General features: G+C 39.6%; 1 protein-coding gene across 1 annotated transcript in view; it reads right to left on the bottom strand.

Annotated features, from left to right (window-relative positions):
• Positions 1-19,459, bottom strand: part of dchs2.L (dachsous cadherin-related 2 L homeolog) — a 172,107-nt gene that overhangs the window by 60,379 nt on the left and 92,269 nt on the right. The window contains exon 3 of the mRNA XM_041589424.1: positions 13,490-13,721. Coding sequence (XP_041445358.1) covers positions 13,490-13,721 — 232 coding nt within the window. The remainder of the gene's footprint in view (positions 1-13,489; positions 13,722-19,459) is intronic.

The following is a 19,459-nucleotide window of genomic DNA, read 5'->3' as shown; positions in this document are numbered from 1 at the left end:
CCACCATTTTGTGACTCTATCTGTGCTGTCTCAGAGATCACCTGACCAGAAATACTACAACTCTAACTGTAACAGGAAGAAGTGAGGAAGCAAAAGGCAGAACTCTGTCTGTTAATTGGCTCATGTGACCTTACATGTGGTTTGTATGTGTGCACAGTGAATCTTACGATCTCAGGGGGCGGCCCTTATTTTTTAAAATGGCAATTTTCTATTTATGTTTACCCAATGGCACATACTACTAAAAAAGTATATTATTATGATAATGGTTCATTTACATGAAGCAGGGTTTTACACATGAGCTGTTTTACTCAGTATCTTTTAATAGAGACCTACATTGTTTGGGGGGTATAGTTTTCCTTTAAGTATATTTCTAAAGTACTATATATATGGGGATACTGTACATTATTTTTCCCAGCAAGCTTTATTTACAATCCCCTTTTCAAAAACATTGAGACACTGTGTAAAATCTAAACAACAAGAGAATAGGAGGATTTACAAATTCATTAAAGTCCTATATTTAATTGAATATAATTACAAAGACAACATATCAAAGCACAGAGAACGCAGCAGTATAGTTTCTTCTTTGCATGGTAGAGCCTGAACTTGCATTGGTGGATGCAGAAACAGACTGTGTTCACAGACAATGGTTTTTGGAAATATTCCTGAGCCCAGTGATTTCTACTTCACAAATGTGTTTGTTTATAATGCAGTGCACATTAGAGATCATGGCCATGAAATACTGGCTTTCAGCCTTGTCCCTTATGTACAGAGATTTCTCCTATGAATTCTCTGAATCATTAAGTGATATAATATACTGTAGATGATCAAATACTATTCTTAAACTGCTGCAATATTTGCCCATGCAGTGTTTCACAGAGTCACACCCTCCATCTTTATTTCTGAGAGACGTAGCCTCTTTTTATCATTACACAAAATATATAAGTTCTCTGTTTTAAAATTTGATATGCTGTCTTTGCACTAATTGCAATTAAATATAGGATTCAAATGATTTGCAAATCCTCTTTTCTTCTATTCTTTTTTTCTGTATTTACTCTTCTTTAAACCAGGGTTGTATATTTATTTAACTTATTAATATGAGTGGGATCTGCCATTTTCCTTTCTCTATATGACAACATAATACAGAATGCTTATTTGATTTCATTAACAATATTTTTAATATAAGCATGATTCGGGCATGAGTGCCCCTTGTTTTTACTTAGACAAGTTGCATACAATTTCTGTGGCCTCCATGGATACTGGATATTGCCCCTGTATGAAAGTATATGAAAATGGCTGAACACTCTACAGTCCCTTGGGCTAACAAACTTTGCTTTACCTTTGTATTTTAAGATCTCTGTGTAATCTTTTGATTCTTCACAGAAACAATAACGGCATGTATTTTCTTTTAATCTGTTAATGTTTATTCGGGGATAGGTTCTTATTCAATTATTGTGTTCTACTTTGTCCCTGGAGTATGAATAAAGCCACAAAGGTAGCGTTCTTAAGCCACTAAATGAAATCAGTTATGTCTGGAAACATTCTGATCAATTTACGCTGCTGAAATCTTTGCCCCCAGTAGAAAACTGCATTTCTACAAAGTGTTTATTTGCATTATAAAACAAAGTAAATACAACCGATCTATGTTATACCTTTTACAAATCATGTTCTGCAACTGTTTCTCGATGCAATCCCAGGTAGAACCTTTCAAATGAGTTTATGCGCTATAAAATATGATTACCTTTGAAAACATCTAAGGGTAAGGCCACACTGGGCGTTTTGGGGAGATTTGGTGGCCTGTCGACTAATCGCCTCGTCTTTCGGGCGACCAATCTCCCCAAACGCCTTCCCTCACTCTGAGCCGGCTAAAATGAAAAACCGCCGGCTCTAATCACACGTGGAGATTCGTTTTCTTTGATTAGTTTTTTCATTTTAGCCGGCGCAGAGTGAGGGAAGGCGTTTGGGGAGATTGGTCGCCGCAAAGACGAGGCGATTAGTCACAAGGCTACCAAATCTCCCCAAAACACCCAATGTGGCCTTACCCTAAAAGTTTTAGTTTTTCGGACAATTCGGACAAATCTGAAAACCTCTAAAAGTCTGAATTGACTTATAATGGTCAAATGGTACAATCAGGGAAGCTCCCACTGATTTCTATAGGGCCTCAACAACTTTTACCTGGCAAAGTTTTGTATTAGGTTTTTTAAAAAAGAAAAATCACAAATTTTTAGAGATTTTTAGAGAGAAAAAAACAAAATTCGATTGTTAATAAATGGGCCCCTTAGTGATTTGGAATTCAGTTGCAAAAGACGATAAACGAAGCACATAATAATGACCAGTAAGGGAAATCCTACCACCAATCACCAGGTATGACAACTGGATTTTCTCTTGGAATCTCAGGCCCAGCAGTTGGTAAAATAATGTTGCTTATTGTAACTGTAATTTGATTGATAAAGGTCACTGTATTAATGGAGGCCCATCCCAAACAGGATAAGAATCCATGATTGCAACCAGAATGACAACAAATGACATTGGGCTTGCAGCTGGTGTGACCTGTTGTAGAAGGGTTCATCTCTTAAAATGGTTACAGGGATATTGTCATCAGTTTGTGTGTAATCATGAGTGTTTGCAATTAAAAATACTCAATATTTACTAATATTAATTTACTTTTTGTCTTTTCAACATGCATGCATATTTTATATAGTATATATATATATATATATATATATATATATATATATATATATATATATATATATATATATAATTTCAATATATACAGGTATATATATCATATTATGAGCTCTTTTAAGTAAATTAAGAAAGAAAAAGATAGTTGTGTTTTTTGCTTAACATTTGCTGTTGTATTAACTTATGGATAGTTCAGAAAAACTATTTCAGCAAAATGATGGTTGTTGAAGAGGCAAAAAATATTGCAAGTAGTTGAAGAGGCAAATGAAACAAAAATAGCTCAAGACATCTGCAAAATGCTTGGCTGCTTAACTACAGATGAAGCCACTTGGATTTGTGAGTTAAATGCGTCATGACTCAGGGTTAATTGAAGAAACTGTGTTATCTAAAGTCATCCTAACTCATTTAATGCATTTAACCTTTTCATTAGCATATCAAAGCCCCATTGTTCACAATGGTGAATGCTTTAATTAGATGGGATGTTGTGACACAGTTTTCTGTGTTAAATGAGATAAATGGGATATCTGTGTTTAGTTATTCTGTGTCAAACAGACAAACCAAAGTGGCTGCATCTGTATATGACTTATTTGGGTTTCATAAATAAGCATTGGCATATGGTGGTCATTCAGCACCCTTGAATCTCTTTGCAAAGTCAGTTCATTTTATAACCCGTACTGTACATGCACATATATATTTGGCAGCTAAACGATATATATATATATCTTTGGTGTAACATTCCTAAACTAGGTTATACTAGTTTGTTTGTAAAATAACAAAAATACCCTGTTTTTTCAGCTATCAGCCATGATATACAGTATCATTAATAAGGCTACATCAATTGAATGTACTTAGCAAGGCCAGCTGAATTAGATATTATTATAGCTTTGCTATTCATACTTCGTACAGATATTAGTTTGAAGGGGCTGACTCCATTCATTCTTGGTAGGAACCCTCCTTCTATTTATTCTTGGTAAGACAGTGTTTTAAAAGATGTGTAGGGTGCCTGCTCTCTATATATGCATTGAACCTTAAAGGCCTGGCTTTTATTAATAACCAGAAACATCATTATTACATTTTAAAACAATAGTGTTCTGTGAGTCAAGCGTTATAAACTATTTTTAGTATGCTGCCTTCACAACTCCAGATGGAAAATCTTGTGTGAACGATGCATGGGAACGTAAAGTTTTTGCAACCAACAAAGTCTTCAACATATTGTCTTGTAATCCTTTCTAAGAAAACAACTTTGATTTATCCTGTTGCAGAACTTTTCTGCATTTCACTAGAATATTTCAACAGTGGGGATTTGTATTTGCCTGCTAGTTTTTTCAGTACTTGTGTACAACCTGAACAACTGAAAAGTGTTACTAAGGCTTGTAATAATTATACTACAAGCACCAGGACCCCTAGGCGCCATGAATAAAGGGCAACTGCACAGGGATCAAGGAAAGATGAGTCATGGTCAATGGTATTAGGTGCTGTTCCATAATCTGTTTCTATTATTTAAGGGAGTTTGGTTGGGGAGTTCTGGTTCCCATATGTTCATAGTGTGTATTGCACAACTTTCTCACAACACTGTAAAGAAATACATGAAGAATCTATTTAAAATTAAGTTTATCTGCTTTGAAATACAAGTTCATACCCTGGAAAGGTATAAAATATATGTGCATGTGTTTTTGTGTGTTGAGTTAGCCCATCATACATCAAAATACAGATAGAAATGCTTGTGTAATAAGGTGAAACTTTCATTCAGCAAAAAGGATGAGGATGAAAACAATGATTTATCAAAGATCGAATGTCAAGTCTTTCAGGTTTCCTATCCATATGATGTTTGTTAGTTATATCAACTAGTCTGAGACACTGAATCCCATAGCAGGGATAAAGCATTTTTTCAGTCAATTCCATCAATGTAATTAAATTATTGATACTAATAAAATTCCCCTTCCTGGAGAAATGATCGTGCTCTTGGGCAGAATTACTTGATTTTCTTTAAAGTTGGACTGATCCTTACTGGTCACGTACTTCAACAAAAATAAAGGACTAAATAACACAAACTAGGTATATTTTGGCCCACTAACATGAAAATGTTTAGTCATCGACTTGGGACCGTATTGTGTCCTGTCAGACAAGACATACTTGCTTAAATCAGAAAACTGTATTCTGATCACACTTACAGTAATCTAGCTGGTGGCAGACATTCAGCTTCACCCAGGAGGCACAGTATTTAGCACAGAGCTTCTCTACAAAGAATAAAAGCCGGTGAATACCATACATCAGATATAGATGAGTTCTGAAGATTATAGCCCTGTCTGTGGGCCCTAGTTTCATTGAGAATAAGTCTGTAGGAAGGGTAACATACACAAAATCACAACAATCATAACAATAAGATTAGATTTAGAAGAAGGTACCTGATTTCATAATCGAGGTTTGCATTATAAAGGTTTGCAGATCTGCAAGGATGTACAGCATCAAGGGAGGAAAAAGAGGATTTTTTTTACTGACAAATGGTAGAACATTATGGGTAATTGGGCAGAAAGGACCCTTGGCAAACCACCAACACCTCCAAATCAACAAAAAGGGATGGACTTACTGCACACTACGAGCCCAGGAGAAAAGTATTTACCAATTAGAAGATCCTGTTTTCCCGGGGTGGCCCATCCTGTCAGTGCAGATATCTGGGGACGTTCAAAAGCAAAGCTGTGCCCAGACAGGAAGGGTAGCCATGTTAAGCAGTGACAACTGCTTGTGGCACCTTTTCCCCCAAAACTGCTTCTGCGGAAGCAAAAATGTTGACATTATAAAATTTTGTGAAGGTATGCAAGGAGGTGGCTGCCTTGCAGATCTGATCTAGAGAGGCTATATTCCTGAGAGCCCAAGAGGTGTTGACTGCTCTGGTGGAATGGGCATGCTTGTAGGCATAAGAAATGGTATCGACCAGCTACCTTGCAATAGTCCATCTAGATGCTTGTAGGCCCTTTTTAAAGAGACTATAGGTGACTAGTAAGGCATCCATCCTCTGGAAGGAGGATCTCTTGGAGTAAGTCCATAGGGCCTGAACCTTGTCGAGGTAATGGAGACGTCTCTCCAACTCGATCTGGAGTTCTGGGCAGGAACACAATCTCCTAATTAACATGAAAAGGTGACACCACCTTGGGCAGGAATGTGTGTGGGGGGGGAGATGGTTCTTTAATGGACAGGGCTTGTACACTGTAGTTCTGAAACTTACCTGGCAGAGAAGACTGCCAGGAGAAATGTGACCTTTGGTTCAAATGGCTTACACGGTAAAGCCTGGGGGACCAGATTAAAGCCCAATGTGGAGTAGGGTCTTTGAATGGTGGTTTGATATGAAGGACTGCTTGGAACCACTCCCTTTGGAAGTGGAAAAGTGTGAAAAGAGCCCATGTTTGGGTCTGCAGGGTGGCGAGGCTAAGACCCCTATCTAGCCCCCACTGAGGGAAGCTGAGAAAGTGTGGTACAGAACAAAACAGCCATTGTTATACGTTATCCCTGTACCATCTGTGGTAGATCTTCCAAACTGTGTTGTAGGTCCTGAAAGTAATCCTGTTTCCTTGCTTTGAGCAGGGTAAAATTGGCTCTGAAAAACCTCTGTCTCTCCAAAGCTGTTTTTCAAGATCCATGCCAAAAGATGCAGAATCTCCAGGTTGTGGTGGAAGACTGGCCCCTGGGACAGATGGTCCCTCCACAAGGGCAGTCACCACAGTTGTGACACTGACATGGTGACTTGATCCATGTACCAGGTTTGTTGTGGCCAGTTTGGAGCTATGAGGATGGTGAGAATTCAGCCTCTTTTGATTTTTCTACTCTGGGTAGGAGCGGGAAGGGAGAAAATATATAAGCTAGTCAAAATGACCAGGAGATCACAAGCACATCGATGGCTTCTGCATGTGGGTCCCTGCATTTTGTTAAATAGCAGGGAAGCTTTGCATTTCTATATGATACCATAAGGTCTATTTCTGGACTGCCCATTCTTTCTACTAGGGCTTGGAAAACCTCTGCATAAAGGGACCACTCTGCCTGGTCCATTGTGTTTCTGATATAATCGGCCTCCCAGTTCTCTACACCTGGGATGTAGATTGCCGAGATGGCCGGCACTTTGCTCTCCGCCCATCATAATATTTCGACCTCCTCCTCCATCGCAGCTCTGTTCAGCGTGCTATCCTGGTGGATGAGATAGGCCTCGGTGGGGCATTGTCTGACTGGATCCATACAGGGAAGGATGTAAGAAGAGGTGTCACAGGGCATTGTAGTGTGAGAAGAGTAGCACATGGCATTGTGGACTGCCCTGAGTTCTAGAAAGTTTATGTGTAGGCTAGCTTCCTGTATCGACCAAAGGCCCTGTCATGATAGATTGTCAATGCGAGCCTCCCATCCTGTTAAGCTCACATTGGTATTGATTACCTTCCATGGTGGGAGTGCCCATAGACGACTTTGGGAGGTTTTGTGGGTATCTGCACACCACATGAACTGGGACCTGACTGTTCTGCTGATGTGGATGATCTGGGAGAGGCTGTTGTGGTTCATTTCCCATGATTTGAGAAATGCTGAAGTGCGTATATGGACACCATGAGTCCTAAAAGTCTTAGACAATCCTCTGCGGAAGTTTCCATCCTGGATAGAAACCTCTGAGTTGAACACTGGAAATTGACAATCTTGTCCCCTGGAAGTGAGATTGTCTGGTTTCTGTATTTCAAGAAATCAAATTTGTTGTTTTGGTGCCAATGGACTTTTCTTGAAGTTTTTGAGCCAGCCAAAGTCCTGCAACACCTGAAGAGTCTAATGTTTGTGCTGCTCTGTCATCTCTTGAGATGGGCCTTTGATGAGAAAGTTGTCCAAGTATGGTAGTGCCATAATGCCCCTGTGTCTCAAGATGGCTATGACTGGGGCCAGAATCTTGGTAAACACCTGCAGTGCCATTGTCAGGCCAAATGCAGGTCTCGGAACTGGAAATGTTCCAGTGCGATGACGAACCTCAGAAATAGCTGGTGGGCTGGGTCAATGGGTATGTGCAGATAAGCCTCTTGGAGGTCCATGGTGGTCATGTAGTGTGTAGGTTCCACCAGTGCAGAGTTTCCATCTTGAAGCTTTTTGACCAACTTGTTCAATGGTTTTAAAGTTAACGATTTGATATTGACTAGGAATAAATTTGTATAAAAACCTTTGACCCTCTGTTGTGAGGGAACTGACATGATGACGTTGTTCAGCAAAATGTCCTGAATGCAGGACTGGAGTGTTTGTCTTTTGAGTGGGTGTCAGGAATTGAAGAAGGAACGAATGCTCTTCGGGAGGGGAGGGAAGCAAAAGGAATTCTGTAACTCTCCCACATGACATGGACTAGCCATTCATCTTGAATGTTGTCTTGCCATTCCCCCTAAGGCCCCTGCTGCCCCTGGTGTAGGAGGACCTTTATGAATCGGTAGATTTCGCAGGGCCACCTTCCTGTTTGTCTTTGATGTGAGGGTTTGCTTGTTTTATTGTGGAGGATGAGGAAGATTAGTTTTAGTATTGTGGGAAGACCCACCCCCTTGCCTGTTAGATTGTGTGAGTAAAGTCTGTACGAGATCTCCTATGCCGATTAAGGAAGACACCTTTTCCCCCTGCAACTTCTGTAATGATTTGTTTCAGCTCCAGGAAAAAAACCCAGTGGGCCCCCGCCAGCCCAGACCCGATCCCCCAGCTGCCTCAGAAAAGTTAAAACTGTTGATGTAGCGCGTCTTCTGCGCACACGCGTCACATCTTTTGCACGAACGCAAATGGCGCATACGTGGAGGCAGGCAGGGGGCTGGAGGTCAGGAGGTGGCTCCGGGAAATGCCAGGAGGACGGGGCCCTGTGACAGCAGCCCCGATTGGCCCTGGGCCCCCCAGTCCGACCCTATGTGCATATATATAGTGTAGCCAGAACAGGAACATTATTCTTACATTTTATAGACAGAAATATCACTGTGCCATCCAAGTGTGCCACTATTTATTGTCCAAAGCTGCATGAAGTCATTCTCTTCATAAAAGTAATGTTGCTGTGGACTTATAGGATTGTGAAACATACATGAACTAGTATTCTGAATAGGTATATATGTATGTGATGAGCAACCATATTGATCACAGTTGAACTGATCTTATGACATTAGATCAGTAATGTACAAACATTACAGTTTCTATGATGAAGAAGTCTATAAAGAGCATTGGCATGCATAATGTGTTCTCTCCCAGCCACTGCAGCTCATCATCTGAGTCACAATGCCAGACTGCTGTGGCGAAAAGATAAATGTTAATTAAGTAATGGTGCAAGATGAATACCCTGCAAAAACACGTCATCACTTACTAAACTCATTAGTATGATTGGAATATAACTTGGTACCCTGGTTTGTCACAGAAAACTGTTAATATATATTCTGGTAACCACTATATTGGGTAATTGGCTGATCATATTAAGTGATTGATTTAAATTTTAAAGGATCAGGCATTGCATAGAACATAACTTAAATAATCAATTAATGGGTTGCACTGATTTATTTGCCATGTAAAACAAAAATTTGCGCAACCCAGGTGTCACGCAGGTTTACAGTTATTGCCATTGTGTATTCTTGCATTTTATCAGTATAACATGGCCACAAGTGGCAGTGCTTTACTGGGAACTATGGATGGATATTTCCTTTTCTATCAGTAGAGAAATTCCTCCCCCAAAAACCTTTGTTGCTCCATAAGATCATTAATTGTGCATTATGAGAAGCAGTGGCTCATTACCCATGGGTTGAGAGTAGCTCTTGCAGTTAAGAGGCATCAGAGATTTTAAAAAAATTTAATTTCTGAAGAACTTTTTTAGATGGTGGCATCACTTTAATGATTTAACATATAATCCATTATGACAGGGCTGTCCAACTGGCGGCCCGCAGCCCTCCCTTGTGTGGCCCTCCACATGAAAGTCTGCCTGCTGTGTCTGTTTACCATGTGTACGTTTTAAAAGGTATCAGTACTGAGATTAACTGGCCCCTGCATTGTTTAATCAAATTCAGACTGTAATCCCCTGTAGTGTTCACACATGTAATCCCTCTGAATTGTTCCACTTCTAAACACCTCTATTGTTCACACCGTAAAAGCCCTGTACTGTTCACACCTGAGACCCAGACTGAAACTGCCCACATTGTTTACACCTTATTCAAAATGCTAATGTGGCATCAGCACTGTATCACTGTATGTAGTACATCTTAGAGTGGTCCTGATAGGTTTCCCTGTCTCCTGCTTTGTTCTGCCTTCCCTATGCTTCCTGTGTCTGTCATACTTTGCCTGCCCTATGATCCCTGTGTGTGCCATACTCTGCCTGTCCTATGTTCCCTGTGTCTGTCATACTTTGCCTGTCCTATGATCCCTGTGTGTATCATACTTTGCCTGCCCTATGATCCCTGTGTGTGTCATACTTTGCCTGCTATTTGCACTCTGTGTGTGGGTTTTTTTTAGCATTTGAAAATTATTGTTAGAGGCCCCTAAGGTGTTTAAACATGTACTGGGGGATTGTATTATACACAGGGGATGAGGAGGCATATGGATTTAGGGGTATGTCTTAATATGACTTAACTTTTTTCACATATGAGTGACATCCCTGGCTCCCTGCAGTGAGCACCAACCATTTGGTTTTTTGGTGTGCTATTAATGTGGACATGGTCTTGTGGTGACAATGGTTATGGATGTGTAAAAGTAGCAGAGCTCACCAATGTGCAGTGTAGCGTGTCTCCGTTGGTCGCAGCTCTCACGGGAACCCCGGCCACTTCCGTCCGGTATGTCTATGCATAAGATTGGACCCGCATTCCGGCGCTGACCCAAACATCAAAGGTAGTCGCTACGGGTTAGTTTAAAGATGCGGCTTTTATTCCAACACACAGTGCGATATACATGGCAGTGGGTATGTGCAACAACTGGTCTTGTAATCAGTAGAGAAATTCCTCCCCCAAAAACCTTTGTTGCTCCATAAGATCATTAATTGTGCATTATGAGAAGCAGTGGCTCATTACCCATGGGTTGAGAGTAGCTCTTGCAGTTAAGAGGCATCAGAGATTTTAAAAAAATTTAATTTCTGAAGAACTTTTTTAGATGGTGGCATCACTTTAATGATTTAACATATAATCCATTATGACAGGGCTGTCCAACTGGCGGCCCGCAGCCCTCCCTTGTGTGGCCCTCCACATGAAAGTCTGCCTGCTGTGTCTGTTTACCATGTGTACGTTTTAAAAGGTATCAGTACTGAGATTAACTGGCCCCTGCATTGTTTAATCAAATTCAGACTGTAATCCCCTGTAGTGTTCACACATGTAATCCCTCTGAATTGTTCCACTTCTAAACACCTCTATTGTTCACACCGTAAAAGCCCTGTACTGTTCACACCTGAGACCCAGACTGAAACTGCCCACATTGTTTACACCTTATTCAAAATGCTAATGTGGCATCAGCACTGTATCACTGTATGTAGTACATCTTAGAGTGGTCCTGATAGGTTTCCCTGTCTCCTGCTTTGTTCTGCCTTCCCTATGCTTCCTGTGTCTGTCATACTTTGCCTGCCCTATGATCCCTGTGTGTGCCATACTCTGCCTGTCCTATGTTCCCTGTGTCTGTCATACTTTGCCTGTCCTATGATCCCTGTGTGTATCATACTTTGCCTGCCCTATGATCCCTGTGTGTGTCATACTTTGCCTGCTATTTGCACTCTGTGTGTGGGTTTTTTTTAGCATTTGAAAATTATTGTTAGAGGCCCCTAAGGTGTTTAAACATGTACTGGGGGATTGTATTATACACAGGGGATGAGGAGGCATATGGATTTAGGGGTATGTCTTAATATGACTTAACTTTTTTCACATATGAGTGACATCCCTGGCTCCCTGCAGTGAGCACCAACCATTTGGTTTTTTGGTGTGCTATTAATGTGGACATGGTCTTGTGGTGACAATGGTTATGGATGTGTAAAAGTAGCAGAGCTCACCAATGTGCAGTGTAGCGTGTCTCCGTTGGTCGCAGCTCTCACGGGAACCCCGGCCACTTCCGTCCGGTATGTCTATGCATAAGATTGGACCCGCATTCCGGCGCTGACCCAAACATCAAAGGTAGTCGCTACGGGTTAGTTTAAAGATGCGGCTTTTATTCCAACACACAGTGCGATATACATGGCAGTGGGTATGTGCAACAACTGGTCTTGTGGTAACATGGGTGTGGTTTAAAGTGGGTGTGGTCTGAAAACAGGGAGTGACTAACACTGGCTTCCATTATCGGCCCTCCACCATGTAGACCACAAAAATTTCGGCCCTCTGTACCATAGAAGTTGGACAGCACTGCATTATGATATAGTTAACTATGCATTTTTGGGCTGGTGCTGAAGGGGAACATGTTCAATAAACAATTAGAACCTCTGCTGGAACACACCTGACAGATTTGGTACCTGTCATCTGTTTCATTCATGAAACTCCAAAGCCCTGTACAGCTCACAGAGTTATAATGAGCACTACTGCAGTGTGAATGCGCAACTACAGGCATTATAGTTCCATTGCAGCTATTTGAGAAACACCAAAGAGGTGCAACAGATGCTACACTGCCTGGTCTTTTTTATAAATGAAAACATTCTTAGTATATATATGGACAACTATAAAATTTCTGAGCAATGTCACACTAGCTAATAACATGTTGGGAGCAAACCCTAAAATAAACTACAAGAAGTTACTCCCTTTTTTTCTCCCCTTCTTGTGTCTCTTCCCAACCACACTAAATAACAGTCAATCAGTAATGTCATATCCACCATACATCATTGTCATTGCTTTCAGCATATATTTCTTATCAGAGGTCTATGGATACCTCAACAAAAACCAAACTATTCAGCACATATTGTTGAAGATAATAAAACCATGTACCCCACAAAAAATATCATGCGCATAGTGGCTCAGTGGGTAGAACTGCTGCTCTGCAGTGCTGGGCTAATTCCAGCCAGGACACTATCTTCAGGAAGTTTGTATGTTCTCCCTGTGTCTACTCCAGGTACTCCGGTTTCCTCCCACACATTTAAAAAACATATGGCAGGTTAACAGAAGTATCGTACAATATTCGCTAAGTGTATGGCGGGAAACGAGCATACCGATATCGGTAAAAGACTTTGGTTGCCAGGTTGGAAAATTTCTATTTGCCCATACATTGGCCACTGTTTACTGCTGAATCGTCAGATACAGGTAGAAATCTATTCTACTTGTATATCTGATGATTCAGCTCTAAATGTCTGCATTGAAAACGAACAGCCTATGGTCGCAGAAAAGATCGTTATTTTAACGTGTATGGCCACCTTAAATGTGATAAAAGCCTTATGGGGTTATGTAATAAAAGGCATTCATTTTGCCCAGGTGCAGTAGCCCATAGCAACCAATCAGCCGGTAGCATTTACTGGTCACCTGTTTAAAAGCAAAAATCTTGGGCTACTGCTACTGGGCAACTTAGCACCCTTTTTACATATGGGAGTTAGACTGTAAATTCCGCTGGAGATTATGTGAATAATGTATATTATTATATACACATACACACAGTACAGTGTAAATGTGTCAGTGCTATATTAATACCAGGAAATAAATCAAATAATAAATGCATTACATTCAGTGATATCCAACAAAAGAGGATTGCGATAAAGGCTAAACCAACTACATCTGGGTAACTGGTGCTTCTAGAGAGCAATATGTATTTTCGATTTTGAAGGCATGCCCTGTCTACAGCTAGCCTAAAGCTATTCATAACTTCAAGAACATTTGAGTAATGATAAAGTGAATGTCAGAACCTGTAGATGAGTCAATGGTAAACAAAGACGAGTGTTCTCCTGATAGAAGTTCATAAGTCACTTCACCGAACAATCCTTTATCTCTGTCTGTGGCCATGACATTTAGGATCTCTGTTCCTGGCTGGGTGTGGCTGCTAATGCTTGTCACGTATGTAGAAGGATCAAACACGGGGGCATTATCATTTATGTCTTCAATGTCAACTCGAACGAAGGCTTGGGCACTTAGCCCACCCTGGGAAGCAAAGAAAAAGGCATTGAGAACAAGGCACATGCATTTTTACATACATTTAGTACACACAAATCCAATAATTTATTATATTGATGATTCTTTAAAAGACCATTATATTGTTGTGAGCAATACATTTTCTAAGATAAGTACTTTCCTATTTTGAGGAGCTATTGTATATTCCTATCGTATGTTTTAATGGCAAATGTATAGCATTGCAAAAATTGATCATTTTTAAAATATTATACTATGCTATATAGTATGCAACGTATACATACTGTACATGAAAGGTGTATTTTATTTCTGCCAGGTTTTTTGACAGTTCAACAAGTCAACATGAAATGAACATCCTTCATAAGGCACAGAGATGTATACAGGGCTTGAACTAGGGGTAGGCAGAAGAGGCAGCTGCCTAGGGGACAATTATAGGGGGGCGCTGGGCAGCTACCTCTAAAATTGTCCTCTGCCTACCCCAGCCCGTGTTCGCACCCCTCAGTCTTACTCCCCTTCCTTCCCTCTTTCACCAATCCCCTCTGTCGCTCTCCCCTTCCTCCAGTCACCCCCCCTCCGCCGTTCTCCACTCCCTCGTATTGCCCCCCTCCGTCATTCTCCCCTCCCTCCTGTCACCCTCTGTCATTCTCCCCTCCCTCCTGTCACACCCTCTGTTGTTCTCCCCTCCCTCCAGTCACCCTCCCTTCCGTCATTATCCCCTCACTCGTGTCACCCTCCCTTCCGTCGTTCTCCTTCGTGTCTGCCTCCCATCCATCGATTTCCAATTCGGCCGCACGAGCATGCATGTGCGTGGTGGGGTGGGAGGGGGAATCCGATTGGGTTGTCTAGGGCGTCCGGCTGGTTTGGCCCGGCCCTGGATGTAAATTTATAAAATATACAGGTAAGGGACTTGTTATCCAGAATACTCGGGACATGGTAGTTTCCAAATTTCCATAATTTGGATCTTCGTGCTGTAAGTCTACTGGAAAATCACGCAAACATTAAATTAACATAATAGGCTGGTTTTGCTTTCACTAAGGATTAATTATATCTTAGTACAAGCTACTGTTTTATATTACAGAGAAAAAGAAAATTATTTTTAATAATGTGGATTATTTATATAAAATGGAGTCTATGGGAGATGGCCTTTCCGTAATTTGGAGCTTTCTGGATAATGGGTTTCCTGATAATGGATCCCTTACCTGTAGATATAACTCAAAAAATCAGTTTCAGTATCTTTAAGATTTTAAAAGCTAAGAGCAGGATAGGAATAGTGTTTTCTGCTGGCTTTTCTACACCTTAACAGCAAACCATAGGGACCTTTATAAACTGATTTTTTTTAATGTACTCTAATACCGTATATACTCGAGTATAAGCCGAGTTTTTCAGCACCCAAAATGTGCTGAAAAACTCTACCTCGGCTATATATATACTGTATTTTTTTTATAACATTTCGTATAGCCAGCCTCAGCTAATTAAAAAAGCAGCAAGTAGTTAAAAGGACATTGTTCATGGCAATCAGTGTTGCTCCAGTAACAGCGACCATTATGTAAAATGTCAGTTTAATCCTTGATATTCTTTTCTGCCGACACCAACGCACTTTCTCCTATTGTGTTTCAGCTAAAGGCCCTGGCTTTAATTGCAGCCAATAATAGTAGAGATGTTTTCTCTATAAGCAGGACACCAGCGAGTTTCTGGCAATGAATAGTGCCATTTGATTGAGATCTGTTCTGTAATTTACTTGGCAGTTGCAATGAGTTAATGCAGAGTGATTTAGCCAAATTGATCTGTGGCCCAAGAAAGATGCACCAGTCTTGTACAGGTACTAGCAGTAAAAATCTAAAGGTTGTAGTTCACCGTAGCAACTTTTAGTATATTATAGAATGGCCTATGTTTGGCAATTTTTCAACTGGTATTTTCATATTTTATAGATTTTGAATTATTTTTGGGAATTATGGGATTTTTAAAAGAGAATTTATCAATGGGTGAAAGAATCCCATAGAAATGAATGGGAATGTAAACAGTCAGACTGATACTGATTTTGATAGCAATGATATATACTGTATCTTAGAACTCCATCTTTGAACATAAAAAAAATAAAAAATACAAAAGCCTCCCATTCTCTTCTCCCACAAACATTTACATATATCTAGTGCCATTTGATTGAGATCTGTTCTGTAATTTACTTGGCAGTTGCAATGAGTTAATGCAGAGTGATTTAGCCAAATTGATCTGTGGCCCAAGAAAGATGCACCAGTCTTGTACAGGTACTAGCAGTAAAAATCTAAAGGTTGTAGTTCACCGTAGCAACTTTTAGTATATTATAGAATGGCCTATGTTTGGCAATTTTTCAACTGGTATTTTCATATTTTATAGATTTTGAATTATTTTCCTTTTTCATTATGCCTCTTTTCAACTTTCAAATGGTGGTCACTTACCCTGACTAGACAAAAAACTATTTCTCTCTGAGACCACCTGGTTGGTAGGATAAATTGTACCCTAGAAACAAGCTACTTGCCGGAGAGATGCTGACTCAAACTGCCTCAGAGTTTTCCTGTTTACATTATACTCAAAATGTAATTCAAAAAAGAATCATGATTGTTTCAAAGAATATTGGGCAAAATATTCAGCTAACATACATTTTACCTTAGCTTATATAAATATATATATATATATATATATATATATATATATATATATATATATATATATATATATATATATATATATATATATATATATATATATATGCAATAATATGTAATGTGTTCACATATTAAAAATGCTATAAAATATCCTATTTCTTCAGATAATTTCAATCTAAATCTGTTAAAGGCAGAGTGTATGCTCTCTGAATGAAGTAACAAGCTGCCAAAATACTTTCATTATAACTCCATTATGGACACACATGAGTAGTTGGGTCACCTTGAAATGTTGAAATGTAAAGCAGTTAGTTCACTCATGTGAATTAATGGCTGTGATGGAGAAAACCACACAAAAATGTAACCATATTGTGGCATTGTGGATAAACCACTTTTAATCCTATATATCATCAAGTTTCATCATAATCAAAATCAAATTTACTAAAGAGGTCTAACTTTAGCCTGATCTCAGCCAATCTTTCACTTTAATCGAAAAATGGAGGAATATACAGATTCCTTGCAGACAGCCCAAGGTAGGAATCAAACACAGTACCCCAGTACTGCAAGGTAGAAATGTCACCATGCTGCCCTATTCCTTTCTGTTCTCTGCGTCTTACTCTATAAACAATGTCGCAAAAGTCATCGGTCAGTTCTTTAAATTAGCTTTAATCGGCTGGCTGTCAACATTGTTTCAGGAGTCAGATCCAAGTGGTATTTATCAAAAAGTGAAGTTAGCGATCGCCACAGTCCTCTAGAGTGAAATACCATCACTCTCCATTCATTTCTATGGGATTTTTAAAAGAGAATTTATCAATGGGTGAAAGAATCCCATAGAAATGAATGGGAATGTAAACAGTCAGACTGATACTGATTTTGATAGCAATGATATATACTGTATCGAACTCCATCTTTGAACATAAAAAAAATAAAAAATACAAAAGCCTCCCATTCTCTTCTCCCACAAACATTTACATATATCTTTTTTAAATGGAAACTACAGGGAGTTCCAGGAATCCTCATTCTTTAGAAGGGAGCTAAACTCTGGCTAATCAGATCTTGCCAGACTAATTTCATTTTTATGAGGAGGTGAGCAGAAACCTTGATTCTAGAATGGCAGTGGATGTAATCTACTTAAACTTCTCCCATCACTAGTGGTAAACTGAACATTTTCTAATTGGACCAATGTTGTTAGTTGCCTGTCACTGGTCCTTTTCTTTTTAACTTGTTTATAAATAACCTGGAGGTGGGCATTGAAAGTACTATTTTGATTTCTGCTGATGATTCTAAATTGTGCAGAACTATAAGTTCCACGCAGGATGCTGCCACTGTGCAAAGTGATTTCACTAACTTAGAAAACTGGGCAGCAAACTGGAAAACGAGGTTAAATGTTGATAAATGCAAGGTAATGCACTTTGGTAGAAATAGTATTTGTATTTTTCTCTTGAAGACGTTTTGCTAGTCATCCGACTGGCTTTCTCTATTCAGAAATTAATAGCAACAAAGATACATATAAAAAAAACACACTAGGAGAGTCTCGCCTCATGAATAAGAAGGCCTTCTCTCCTTGTGCTTATACCTGTTGTGTTTCATCACTTGCAAATCAAACCACTGGGGTGTTTCAAGTAATGTTTGATGTACTACTCCTCTGTTTTTAAAGATGAACTTTTAACTGACCATGAAAAATGTACAAATCACTTGTTTATACTTTGGGTACACATGGAAATACTGTACATGGAATTTCCATTCATGACCTGTCAACAGAGCTGCATGAATATAATACCAGATGTTATTTCAACTATTATACTTAAAATTTGCTCACACATATTATGCACATTAGTGTGGGCAGTTCTCTTGAGACGTATACAGTAAAACTCAATTCACCATGTTTTTTAATCCACATTGCAGTCTAATTATTCACTGTTCTGGTGTAATTGTAGTTGAAAAGGGGTGTGATGTCAGAACACTGGCACTTTGCACAAATTGAACACAATTTACTTATAAAAAGTTGTGTGACCAAAGTCTCTGAATCTTCCCCTTTGTTATCTGACCCGACAGTCCTTGTTTCTCCTCGAGTAAAAAGCAGGTGCAGGTGCTTCACAACGCGGCACAGGATATCCGGACCCCAGAAGCGGTACAGACACATACGGCTGAGTAGAACTATATGGCTCTGATGAAGTCGGTGAGCGACGAAATGCGTAAGGCATAGGCGGCTGACGTCACATCCAAGCGTCCAGGAAGTAACAAGCAACAAGTGGAGCGTGAAGGCAACGCGGGTCGGAACCTATAACACAAACCACTGGAAAAACTTGCAACAGCACGGACTTGCATGGAAAAGTGACTTTATGCCTATTTTAACTACTGAAATCTAGAAAGAATATTCTACAGCTTCATTTTCTACAAATTTTGATGTGCATATGTTAGACTTAAACGTCTGTAAGTACCCATCTAATAGCCACACGTGGCGAATCGTAAAGGGTAACTGCACCAAAGAGTTTATCTTGGTTGTGGAACTACAACTCTCAGTAAATACTACACTATGAAAAAAAAATTTTCTTTTCCCCTTTTCATCATATATTTTTTTTCCCCTGAGCTTTGAATTAGCGCTGACCCTTAAAAATTTTGGATTCCTACAAATTGAACACAATAATGCAAAAAATGTTCAGCGATAGGTGTCAAAACGACATTTGAGTTTGATTCTTTAGGCACAAGTATGATACATCCCCATCCAGTGGCAACTCTGAAACCTGATGATAGTTCCAAGGTTCCTCAGAATCAATTGGCTCATTTGTGTGTAATTTGAAACATAAGGTGGGATAGATCCATCCTCATTGGATGCAATTATGCAGAAGTTCAGTTGTCCTGTAGTTGGGGGTTGTAAATGAGCACTATATTCAGATTATTCAGATGAATTCTTATTTTTGTCTCCCAAAAATAATTTTCCCATATGTCATATAAGGCGCTAAGTTTGCCCAGGAGCAGTAACCATTAGCAACTAAATAAGATACTTGCTTTTGGTGACCGCTAAATGTTACTTGCTGATTGGTTGCTATAGGTTACTGCCGCTGGGAAAACTTAGTGCCTTTTATTACATAACCCCATTAAACTTTAAAA

Source organism: Xenopus laevis, chromosome 1L, assembly GCF_017654675.1.
Source record: "Xenopus laevis strain J_2021 chromosome 1L, Xenopus_laevis_v10.1, whole genome shotgun sequence".
In the NCBI taxonomy this organism is placed as follows: domain Eukaryota; kingdom Metazoa; phylum Chordata; class Amphibia; order Anura; family Pipidae; genus Xenopus; species Xenopus laevis.
The sequence above is the reverse complement of the archived record's forward strand: the minus strand, read 5'-3'. Positions and strand labels throughout refer to the sequence as shown.